General features: G+C 40.4%; 2 protein-coding genes across 4 annotated transcripts; one reads left to right on the top strand and one right to left on the bottom strand.

Annotated features, from left to right (window-relative positions):
- Nucleotides 1-56: 56 nt before the first annotated feature.
- Nucleotides 57-12,075, top strand: iqcg (IQ motif containing G). Of its 2 annotated transcripts, none has more exons than XM_048264132.1 (10): nt 57-149; nt 8,181-8,321; nt 8,475-8,677; nt 8,772-8,900; nt 9,449-9,530; nt 9,781-9,942; nt 10,482-10,556; nt 10,718-10,849; nt 11,209-11,310; nt 11,652-12,075. In XM_048264132.1, exons 2-10 carry the CDS (start codon nt 8,193-8,195, stop codon nt 11,754-11,756), a joined length of 1,119 nt encoding a protein of 372 aa, XP_048120089.1. In that variant the 5' UTR covers nt 57-149; nt 8,181-8,192; the 3' UTR covers nt 11,757-12,075. The 2 variants fall into 2 exon arrangements, with proteins under 2 accessions (XP_048120089.1, XP_048120088.1); XM_048264131.1 differs by lacking the exon at nt 57-149 and adding an exon at nt 6,932-7,096.
- Nucleotides 1,125-6,852, bottom strand: rpl35a (ribosomal protein L35a). Of its 2 annotated transcripts, none has more exons than XM_048264133.1 (5): nt 6,791-6,852; nt 6,158-6,199; nt 5,754-5,906; nt 5,299-5,443; nt 1,125-1,188 (listed from the first exon to the last, which is right to left on the bottom strand). In XM_048264133.1, the coding sequence occupies exons 2-5, from the start codon at nt 6,166-6,168 to the stop codon at nt 1,165-1,167; spliced, it is 333 nt and encodes a 110-aa protein (XP_048120090.1). In that variant the 5' UTR covers nt 6,169-6,199; nt 6,791-6,852; the 3' UTR covers nt 1,125-1,164. The 2 variants fall into 2 exon arrangements, with proteins under 2 accessions (XP_048120090.1, XP_048120091.1); XM_048264134.1 differs by lacking the exon at nt 6,791-6,852 and adding an exon at nt 6,683-6,707.
- Nucleotides 12,076-12,088: the final 13 nt, after the last annotated feature.

Here is a 12,088-nt window from a genome sequence, read left to right as displayed (position 1 = left end):
CGTGCTTACATGGGAAATGTAGTTCAAGTTCAACTGATTGTAGACGTCACCAGCACTGTACCGTCAAAACAAGACTGCAATACCCATAAGCTCTCCACAAGATACGCAGGATCGCAGCAAATGGGAGGTCCTTCTGATGCGCGTTCAAGGTACGACAATCTGATCAGTAACACCAAATGTTGAAGGAATATTCTTAATTTTAGCCAAATGTTTCATTTGACATCGCCGTGTAGGCTGAAATGAGGATAAAATGTTTTACTGTTCCACTGAGTAGCTGCAAGTCCCTCACAAGTCCTTAACAAATAATCCCCGTCTGCTTTATAAATATGAACTTTAGAGTATCTCAATTACTCACTTATCAGTGAGGTTAATGATGCTAGGATCTGAGGGACAAGCCATTTTTTACAGTCTATGGGAAGTCATTTTGGGTGATGCATTTTACATGACGCGCATGTGACCGGTGAAGACTGCAGTTTCTCCTTAGACAGCGGTTGGTAGTATTTTTCCACATAGCTCTCCACTTCATCACGCGTTGTCGAAGGTCGAAGCGTGTCCCGCCTTCATGCATCACCAAGTCGTGGGTCTACGAGTTCTTACGCAAGAATATTACTCATGATGACTAGAGAATAGCACCACAGGGCCAGATGAGCTAGTGTAATAATAAAACCGTTATATTCAATAACAGAAGCAATATTTAGGCACTATTACTTAAAAAAAAGTTCTAGATAAATAATTTAACCCAATGCGGCTTTTACTGGTGTTCTCACCTGCAGGGCCAATTTCACACAAATGCATTACAAAATACTGCCAAGGGGAAAAAAGCAATTAGTCTAGGACTAGGTTTATTAGTGCAGAGAGACACAAAGCACACCAAACATGTAGATCATGACCTCTACAGAGCCACCAATGTTTCTGTACAGTAACTGATTTTATGGTTTGCCAGGATATGCAATTCAACCAGTAGATTGTGGCTCTGAAGACAGTTGTCAGTACAGTTCATCTGGGACTGGGCAAAGGCCTTTTATTATAAGCATGCATCTGTGATGTCACTGGTAAACATCACAACACCAGAATTATATGTTGTTATGCAGCACCAGAGAGAGAAAAGAGGACGATACACAGGATTTGGACCAAGTTTGTTTATTGTATGTACACAACAGCACATTACACACGGGATGGATAGAGCATCTGAAAGACAAAAAAACAAAGAGAAAGAGAGCAGTTAGTGCAGTGTTCATTTCCAGTGACACAGTTAAGTGCTACAAGCAGAAGGCAGCAAAAACAGGTCAATAAGTCAATAAGACCCTGGAGAATCAAGGTCAATAATAGCAACACAGGCAGGATTTTATCATGAGGAGTTACTGAAAATAGTTTGTCAAGTAAACAAATGTAACAGGAGTGTTTGAGGATCAGACAACTGTCTAAAGGGTTGATTCCACAAAACTTGAAAGACCATTCCCGAGAGGGTGCATTGTGGTAGATCACTAAATGCATTACAGACATCGCCAGTGCCCAGAACTGATGTGTAATTCTAATCAATGAGTGATTCTGAGGCTGTGAGGGGGAAAAGGAGACTTGGGCACAAATAATCTCAGTTATTGCAGCACAAACTTTCCTAAAGTAAACAATCGGTCAAAGTTTGTTTCATGTTAGAAAAAAATTATTGCACTTGCTGGGATGTGAAAAACTATTCAATCTACACGAGACGTTAAGACAAAATGAACCTGACTGCAAACAGAGCAGAACATTCGGCTAATCCGGCAGAAGCAAGCATGACATTTCAGTCCAGCTGCTAAACATTAGCATTTCCAATGTTACCCAGTGTCTTGTACGACAAATGTAGGCCTATATGTAGGAGACTAACTTCCCCATAGTTTAAGCTTGTGCAAGCATCTTATAAGTGACTGAATTGAGCAATATAACACGAGATTCCTAGACCTAGAGTCAGCAGAAACCCTTTGGTACTGAAGGGAATAGCTGAAGTAATGTGTATGTTAAAATAAAATTACAGGCACTGCATGTCTGCATAATGAGCACACATCCTCAGTTGCTCGGTTTGTAGCCTGCTTCTTAACGCCTAGTTTGACCACAAACTAGAAATTCTGACTTGCAACGTTTGGAATTCTCAAAATCGCCAAATGCTTCAAGTAGAATGTGACTAAGGTTGGTGGAAATGGGTTTAATCACAAACTCATTTCTTGCCATTTACTCAGGTGTTTCCCATTAGAATTAATCTATTAATCTTAGATTGAACCTTATTCAACCATTACAAACACAGACAACCATACTTCAGTGGCTATCAATTTCTATAAATTGAACCTTTGGCATGATTTTTTTATTTTTTATTAAAGATTTTATCAGGTTCTTTTAGACAGTTCATCATTCATTTTGATACATTGTCATTCTACTATAGGGATCGACCAATTATCGGCCAGGCCGATTATTAGGGCTGATATTTAGCATTTTTATAATAATTGACAAAGTTTAGGATTCTCACTGAGGCAGACTGTAGACTGGGCTTCAGCTGTACGGAGCTATTTTTCGAAGGTAAGGAAGGTAGCCTACATTGCTGAAGTTGCAATGAATCACAATTATCTACACTGAAGTTACAAAAACACCACTTTGTAAGCTATTGTCTCTTTGATCCGGATCAATAAGTAAAGCACCCAGTTCCTTCATTTAGAGAATTCCTGATTGGTGCACGTTACTGTTTACTAGTTAGCCTACAAACTCGGGTGCTGTGTGTCGAGAGTTCTCTGCCTCCGCCTCGTTCGTTAATTGTGAATAACGGGACATCACGGCGGACATAGTACAGACAAGTCCTAAATTATGCGATAGCGAACGTCAAAAAGTGTAATTGCTCCTTTTTGAAACGGACTGTCAGAAAAGACAACATGCACCCAGGGCCAGCCGTAATTTAATCCGACCTGAACTAAATCACGTCCTGAGCTTTAGGCTCTCAAAAGTGTAGCTTGTAGTCTACACATGGACACAAATTGCATACTTAAATAGCCTAAGAACTACTTTAAAACTGTTTTGTTAAACTATTCAACCGTAACACTCGCCATCACGCATGCACCTCTTCCTCTCCCGTGCACTCACACACACGATGGCAAAGCATCCTCTTTGTGACCGGTCCCTTAACAAGCACATAGCCCATTGTGTAGGCCTAGTCTATGAAAATAAGTGCCATCACTTAGCTCTTGGATTAACATGATTTACACTTGCAAGTGATGCTAGTTGATAGACAATTGTGTATCAAACGAAGAAAGAAAAGTTTGCATAATGAAATGCTTTTGAATTCATTTTTTGCAGCATATCACCTTTACTACCTACCCCCCTTTTTGACAACTGACATATTGGTTTTACATATCGGTTATCGGCCTCCTGTTTTGGTAATAATTGATATCGGTATCGGCCCTGAAAAAACCATATCGGTCGATCCCTATTCTACTAGATGCCAAGCTAGATTTGTGTTTCAACAAAATGTAAGAAATGTATACCATAAAAATACTTAAGTTTTTAGGCAAGCTGCTACCTTGCATTAAATGCACAAAGATTGTCCATTATTCATTTTAGAGAAAACCTTTGTGGTCTTTTATTGATCCAGGGATCTACTTCACCCTGAACATCACTTACTGGCAGAAGAAATAGGAAACGATCAACAGTGGTCCCAATCTTACACTTGTCATGACCACTTAAAAACACCACAAGTAACAGTTTTTCATGTTAGACATGAATGAATTTCTCAAACTCCATTTGAAAAAGGAGAAATTAATCAGACAGAAGCAAAAAAAAAAAACAAAGACACACACCTAAAAACAAAGACACACACCTAAATGACTGAAGGTAAATAATTTGCTGACAAAGATGTAAAAATGTATTTTAAGTGATTCATACAAATCCACAGATGGAGATCTGAGTCTGAAGGGATTTGAATGGTACCCTGAGCTACCAAGGTTAAAACTCCCAAGAAATACTTCAACAGCTGGCCACTAGTGATGCACAGGTCAACCCATAACCCCTGGGTCAAACGGGTGCAGTTAAGAGTGCAGATAATACTGCGGATTGCAGGAAGGTCTGGTCAAAATCGCTGGATAACAGTGGTCCAAACTACATGTGATGGGTATTGGGTTGGGATTCCCACGTCCTCTTCCCCTCTCCGTTTCAAACGTACATGCACACCTGAGGGTGCAGCATCTGTCCCTTCACACATTTTAGGCTGCTGTCAATAACTTGTGTTGGCCGACCACACCATAAAAACCTACCATGCATCTTCTCCAGACTCGACAGCCTTATACAATAGCCTATAGGGTAAATAAATCTCATTTTGCATATAACTGTAGCAAAGTATAATAGGCAGCCGAATTTTCTTATACATTTGCAATAGTTTTTTGGCAAGTTTTGAAATTAGCACTTTGCCAGCAAGCAGTTCTTTGTGGGCAATTGTGCTTAAGTTTGCTTGCTAACAACTTAAACTGGCTGGCAGACACCTCGTAAATAACCTCACTTATTTGCTGGTTACAGTAACTAGGCCAATGGATTTCACTGTGTCTATTTCTCGATAATTTACAAAATCTAAGCAAGAAAAGGCCAAACAAATAAGATTAATATTTCAGCACGACAGTTTATGGAGTTTGCCATCCTGAGTACCGTTTCGGTCATACAGTCTATGATTTTGGTGGGGAGCGGCGCAGACACAAGAGACACCGACGTTCTAGCGGTGAATTGCACAACGATGCAAAGCAACCCGACGCAGAACCATAAAAGGGTCACAACGCCGTAGGAGTGACGCAGAACCATGTTGAGCCCTTGAGAGGTAAGAAATGTGAATGGTATTCATGCGTGTGTATGTGCGAGTGTGCGCACAAAGCTTGTGAGGAAGAGGCAGAAGAGACCGGAGGGAGGGTTGCCCATTTTGTTGTTTCAGCTCAGAAACATTAAATTGAGTTAGCTAGTTTGATGTACGTTTCAGACAACACTTGACATTGAATTATCCGGACTACACTACATTGGATTGTCTCATTAACACAAAAATGGCACTTAATTTTATTTGTATGCATCATCTTGAAGAATAAAACATCATGGCCATGCAATCATCTAGCCTTATGTTAAAATTAGCAATTCGCCAGTAGGATTGGATTCAAGTCGAGATTTAAAGCATACTTTCGGCAGATCTGATTCGATCTCCACATGGATCGGGTGAGTGTTGGTAAAGAAAACCTTATCCCGTGCATCACTACAGCAACAAGGCAAGACCTATGTGAGGATGAGGAAAGAGAAGCATCCAGTACTTACCACTCGCACCCTGTGTCCAATTGCCTTTGCGGGAAGGTTGCTGCTGAATTTGGCGCGCACCATACCACTGCTCCCGTGAGCACGAGTGACCTTGCCCCAGATGACCCTCGTCTTGTTGGGTTTGCCACCGGGTGTCTTTGTGCTCCTGAAAACAGCAACAATTGGATAGCAATCAAACACTGTCAAACATATGGAAAATGCTCGCTATGTGAAACAGCTTAAACAATAGCAAATATCTTGCAGAGGTTAGTATCTTACCTAGCGAAGCACATAAAGAATAGTTTCACACATTCTGTGCATGCCATAAAGTTATCCTACACTACATCGGTAACACTAACATAGCATCCTTCAATTCACAACCTCCACACATAAAAAGATATCTGCATATCAGTGTCGCATGCCTGAGACAGGACCAGGCTGACCATTTTACTCATAAGAGACAGGAGGGAACTTACTTCTTGGCCTTGTAGACATATGCGCAGCGTTTGCCCAGGTAGAAATCTACCTCGTCGCGTGTGTAAACTCCCTCTACCTTCAGAAGGGCCGTATGCTCACGCTGGTTCCTCAGGCCACGCTTGTAGCCAGTAAAGATGGCCTTACTCCACAGTCTACAGGATAAACAAATACATCCAGTTATCCTACCTGTACAGCTAAAACAACCAACCAGGTTTAGTACTTCTAAAGGTGCAATCTATAAGACCACTACATCACAAAACAAATATTAAATAGCATTACAAGTAGAGTTCTACTCTGAAGACAAACATGTGGCATTTGGAGAGCCAGTCAACTCCCCCACCATTCTTCCAGCCCAAAACACCAGATAAATACTAAAGGAAGTTTCATTAGGTCAGATACTCACCTTCCAGGCATTGTTACTGACTTTCGTCCAGGCTTGGCAAACCTGACAGAAAATAATATACAATACAGTTAACGTTAGATTGGATGAATGATTACAGCCAAATAGTTCCATAGGAGCCACAGACAAGAATCTTCGATCCCTCTCACAAATGAATCACCTGCCTAAATATAACGTTATGTGTCTCAAACCATTATATAACATGGCATTATTAGTCTATTGGTTTGGCTAACTAACTAGCCAGCGGTAGCTAACATTAGGCATGTAACGTTAGCAGTTGAATCTTAGCCTGCTTCCAATCTTCTGAATAATTGAGAGCATAAACAGGGACACAAACCGAGCCGAAGAAGCGAAACTGTCTGGTAAGACCAAACCTTGGTTCTCAATTCATTTCTAGTTAGAGTTATTTCTGCTTTCGACAGTTCCGACACTACTTCGTGTGGACAACTTCGGTTTCAAGACTAGCCATAACAGCATCCACGTAAAATCTCTGGCATCCCTGATACATCGGTGGGAAAATTAATTTACCTATGAACCGTAACTGTTCCTTAACTTGTAGTGGGAATTATTGTAGACAAATAATGCTGTTTTAATTTTAAAAAATACACTTTATATATCTCTATTTCTTTCACGTACCTGCACTGTAAGAAAAAATGGAGGAAAAGGAAGTCCGAAAGGAATGCTGGGAAATTAACATCGATGGTGGCCTAACGCCCGCCTGATTAAAATAGTATGTTGATAAATATATTTAGTTAATTTTCTAGATAAAAAGCATAGATATATATATCTATGAATAAAAATGCGATATAGTAGAAATACAACGATTGAGTATAAGGGCATTTAGTTAAATCCTACTGGTGTAGATTCAAGTGGTTTTACTTGAGCTCACGGAAAATCTGCTACCATAGTAACCGTTGACAACTTTGCAACACCAGATGACAGGTGAGTCTTGGTTTGCTATATCCTAGCTCAGTTTCTGAAAGTTGTCGTGCGATTTTGATTAATGCATGTAGCAACTTATTGTATTATAAATAATCATTCTTTTCTGTCTTTATTAAGTAACTAACTTCTAACTAACTTCTTCTCTGTCTTTACTGTAACATTACTCTTCAACATAAGTCATAATCTGTAGGCTATTGTAGCAGCTCGCTAGCAAACCACTGGCTTGTATGGACCATCGTTGTATAGTATAGTATTTGTATAGTTTTAACTGCTGTTGAAAAGCATTGTAATTATACTATTTCTGTGACTATATTTTATATCATTGTAACTGTCAGTGTCATCAGGAAGCTTCTCCAACACACATCCCCAACATACTTACAGCACACTGCCACACACACACACACACACACACACACAGTCACTGCTCCACTCCCCTCCCGCCCACACACACATCTTCACTGTCATCACTCACATATATCATACATACAGTACTCTGCTTGCAATAGTAAGTCCCTGCCCCCCCTACATACACAGCACATTATTTCATCAGGAAGCTTCTCCAACACACATCCCCAACATACTTACAGCACACTGCCCCCAATACACAGCACATTGTCTCATGAGGAAGCTTCCCCAACACACATATTGCACACTGCCCTCTCCCCCACATACACAGCACACTATCCCATCTCCCCTGTCCATCCCCCCAACACACACACCAAGACCCCTGGCAGTTGGGTTAGCCCCTTGAGCCGTGGATCTGCCCAAGGTTTCTTCCTTGGTAAGGGAGTTTTTCCTTGCCCCTGTTGCTCTTGGGTGCTCCTGTTGGTGCCCCCACCCAATCCCAATCCTCCCCACCTTTTTTATGCAGCCCTTGCCACTTAATCTACTAAACCCCTCTTCTACTGCACTCTTTACCCCCATTAATGCACAAATAGACACCAGACATAATTTCACTGCATTTCTTACTTCCAGTAACTATATGCATGTGACAATAAACTTCCTTGTATCCTTGTTGTATCCTTGTATTCAATCAGACACTCGAGTACGTTAAATCACTGATGCCACATGTAACTATTTGCAGCGAAACAGCAGGATGTCTGTGGACATTTCAGGCGCACAGCTCGTCAGGGTGTGCACAGTTCTCCAGGACTGTGCAGACAAGCTTGCAGTTTTGGGAAACATCATGCCTGATACCTACCATGGTCGCCCAGAGGCTGACTCGGTAGGCTGCATCAAACGCCTTTAAAAAATAAATAAAAAATTCTGCAATGACAAAGGCATTGTCAATCAATTTAATGCTATATAGTAGGCCTATTGTAAAAGGCATTTTATGTAACCTTACATTTTTTTTATTATCTCTGTGCTCTTATGTTAGGTGGTGGGAGCAGACATCAGTGGAGTCATTTCACAACATAGAGAAGCAGAGCAGAGTTTGAAGACAGTTCGTCAAATTCATGCTGAGGGTGGTGCTATAACAGAGGCTGTGCAAGAATTGCACAAATCACACAAAGAACTAGACCGCACCATGGAAACAAATCCACTATCACCTGATAACCTTGCTAAAGTCCAGAGGGACAGGTATGCTACATGGAATAGTCTAACTCATGCATGGCGATGAGTCACATTAGTTTGTCATAAATGTGTTATAACTTTTCCATCATGTGTGCTACAGGCAGTTTTTAGCCGAGGTGATCATAAATGTGTTGGCAGAGGTAAAAGAAAAAGGAACAATTGAAAGCTTATTATTGGCTGTAGAAGAGGAAAAGAAGAAAAAAGCCCATCTGTTGGATATCATAATAAGGTAAAACCCGTAAAACCCGTAGACTTTGGGCTCAGACCCTCTAATGATCCATCTTTTACAAAGGAGAAGAGTTCAGATGCCAAACCCTCTAAATCTGTCTGAGCACTTTTCTTTTAAATAAGCATTTTTTTTTTGTCAGGCTTCTATAAGTTTCTGCCTACAAATCAATATTTCTGACCAGGAAGAGAGTGGTATTAAGCGGGTTTTTGAAGCTAAATGATTTGATTAACATATACTATGTGTGGAGAGCATTCACTCACCATCGTTATCTAATTTTTTGATGGAGGTGGCGTTTAGAGGTTTTTGCATCTGAACACTTCATATGCACTCTACCAGACTTCAACACTAAAAGGTCACTTTGAGCGTGAGGAGTCGACGCAATGAGCATTGTGGACCTTTCTGAGAATCCTTTTGTATAAAAATAGAAACAAAGTGTTAAAAAGGGGCTCAGTCTACAAACATAACATGCATGACTTTTTAAACATTTCGGTCAGTTAGGTTATTCTATTGGATGTGGAGATGGCAGTGACAGTGCAGGTGTTTTGTAGGGAGGAGGAGGGCAGACGACGGACTAAAGCCTTGCAGAGACAGCTTCAGGACATCCGCAAGGAAAAAACACTGGAGTTGCAGGTAGCAAAATGTGCTAAAACATTAAAAGCATTAACATTTCTAACACAGCTTATGGTTATGATAGCGTTGTAACATGTGCCAAGCCTTTTTAATGGTAAGATAATGGTAAGAGTATAAACAAGCTGATCATGTACAGAAGGAGAGGGATCAAACACAACTTTTTCTTTAGTGCCGAGTCTGACAGTTAAGTACAAGCCAGAGATTTTTGGAGCAGTGCATCACCCCTTAGTTCTGTTGGTGCCTCCTATAGAGGCGTGAGGAGATGACGGCCCATCTTAAGGACCAGCTGCAGGAGATGAAAGTCAAGACAAGCTTGGAGAGGAAGTATGTTAAAAACAGCACAGAGTTACTGGTCTATCAAGGACAAAAACTCAACACACACCAGGAGAAATTGATGGAAGATGACATAAAGGTGAGTTTGTGTGTGTTTGTATGTGCTACTAGGACAGATGTAGTTATTAATGATAGCTACTGACTGAAAACATCTTGGGCCTAAAACATTGCAGTTTGTTTTTCAGGATGTCAGACATAAAATGTAGTTGTCTTACAATCATCGATGTAGTGGTAAAATAAGAGGTGGGTAAAGTATGAATTCTGTGAGGTGGACTGTGCCGTGCCGTATTAGATTTTTCAGAACATGTTTGATAATGGTGGAGGTTATTGTCCAATGTTTATAACAATGTCAGTGGTATTAAATGGTTCCTAGAGTGTAGATATTGTGAATGTGGATAATACACTGTGCTTTTTGAATGTTAAAAGTTGCCTGGTAAATAAACTCTTTTGAGAGTTGGATAAACTCTAACAAGAGGTGGATAAACTCTATTTCTAAAATTTCAGAGGTGGATAAACTGTGTTTACTTGCGTTTAGCCTCCACTACATCCCTGCTTACAATCATGCCCACTTGTGATCTTCCAGTATGTTATCTATGAGCTAATGATTCCTGTGTGCAGCTCCTTCAGAACAAAATGGAGATGGAGAGGCGTGCTCACATGGAGATGGAGATCTTCCTTAAAGAAAACCTGTCTGTGAGTGCAAGAGGCTACATGGCAACCTTAAAAGTATTAGGCTGCCACTAATAGCATTTCTTTTTCAGAGATGTTTGTGAATTAGATAGTTAGATGTGAATTTAGTGAATATTTTGTGGCTATTTGGTTCTAATTTAAGTAATACTCGATGTGATTTCCAGAGGCTGGGAGAAAAGTTAGAGTACTGGATGGAACGGTATGAAAAAGACATGGAGGACAAGCAACAGGAACTTAACACTCTAAAGAATGCAAAATACAGCAACCTTGCTCAGTTGCAGGATCTGGCGAAGAAGGTGAGCATGGCATGGCCACGTTAACCTCCAGAGCATCTCATTGTGCAATGTTTGAGGTCCATGCTCAAACCTCTGGGATTTGTGATTGTGACATTTAGGTTGTAATCGACTTTAAGTAGCTAATTTAAACTTGGCTTGCAAGGCATTCTCCTTTGAGACACTGAGCAGCACTCTTTGTCAATGGTCACTTTCTGAACTGTTTTGTTGCATCATGTGTTGAGTCTTTGCATACTCTCTATAGCATGCTAATTACAGGAGATCCTTCCAGCCATAACTTTAAAATACTATGTAGAATGAGAGTGGCTGAGGTTCAGATGAGTTAGCAGATGTAATTGTTCAACCGTGCCTGTGTTCTTTAGTATCGGGAGAGTGAGCAGGTGGTCATTGAGAACAGGATTGAGAAGGAGAACCTCCGTAAGATGCTGGAGAAACAACAGATGGAACGTCTCGCGGCAACCAAGGTAAACATGCCACCTGTCCAGTCCTTTCCTCTCTTTGAGTCTGCCATAGCATGTAAGATAACTCTTTTTCACATCTGGATAAGTAGTTAGATAGATACTTTATTGATCCCCAGGGGAAATTCAAGTTATCTGTTCATTTAACTATTTACCTATTCAGATGACGAGTGATTGTTCTTGCTGTAGCAGTCAGTTTATCACTGTATTTATTACTGAGGTCTTATTACCCTAAAAGTTTATTTCATTATTTATTGTTATCTTTTTTTTATCATAACTATATTACTACTCCACCCTGTGTTACTACCAATTAACTTGTACTCACGTTTGCATGTTTTCCCTCTCAGATCCAGTCATGGTGGAGGGGCACAATGGTGCGCAGAGGACTGGGCCAGTACAAGAAGGGAAAGAAGGGCAAAGACGGCAAGAAGGGCAAGAAGAAAAAGAAGTAGAAGACATCAAGGAAAAAAGAAACAAAGATTCTGACTGCCAATTATCAAATATTTTATTTGGAAATTCAGGTCCCTTTAGAGTGTGTTATTTTATATATAATGCTCCCCTGGTCACATTAGGTAAACTAAGAGGTTGTATAATGGTCAGCTAGTATTTAATGAAGTGGTGGCATTCCTCGATACCTTGACCAGAATATGCCAGATACATTTCATCTGGATAGCTCTATAATCTTTTCAATCAACACACGGTATTACAGAAGAGCAATTAAGTTATTCCCTTGATCTCTAGTTTATCCAAAACTTCTGCAGACAGCTTTATATTATATAAAGCT

The sequence above is a fragment of the Alosa alosa genome, chromosome 15 (genome assembly GCF_017589495.1).
Source record: "Alosa alosa isolate M-15738 ecotype Scorff River chromosome 15, AALO_Geno_1.1, whole genome shotgun sequence".
Classification (NCBI taxonomy): domain Eukaryota; kingdom Metazoa; phylum Chordata; class Actinopteri; order Clupeiformes; family Clupeidae; genus Alosa; species Alosa alosa.
This window is presented reverse-complemented; position numbering and strand designations above follow the sequence as displayed.

Excerpts from the sequence above, each read along its gene's own strand:
- rpl35a (XM_048264133.1), bottom strand. Across the intron at positions 5,444-5,753 it reads TATGTCTACAAGGCCAAGAA|GAGCACAAAGACACCCGGTG; the intron begins GTAAGTTCCCTC and ends TGCTGTTTTCAG. Across the intron at positions 1,189-5,298 it reads TTGGACACAGGGTGCGAGTG|ATGCTCTATCCATCCCGTGT; the intron begins GTAAGTACTGGA and ends TTTGTCTTTCAG.
- iqcg (XM_048264132.1), top strand. The coding sequence starts at position 8,193 with ATGTCTGTGGACATTTCAGGCGCACAGCTCGTCAGGGTGTGCACAGTT. Across the intron at positions 8,322-8,474 it reads GTCGCCCAGAGGCTGACTCG|GTGGTGGGAGCAGACATCAG; the intron begins GTAGGCTGCATC and ends CTCTTATGTTAG. Across the intron at positions 8,678-8,771 it reads GCTAAAGTCCAGAGGGACAG|GCAGTTTTTAGCCGAGGTGA; the intron begins GTATGCTACATG and ends TGTGTGCTACAG.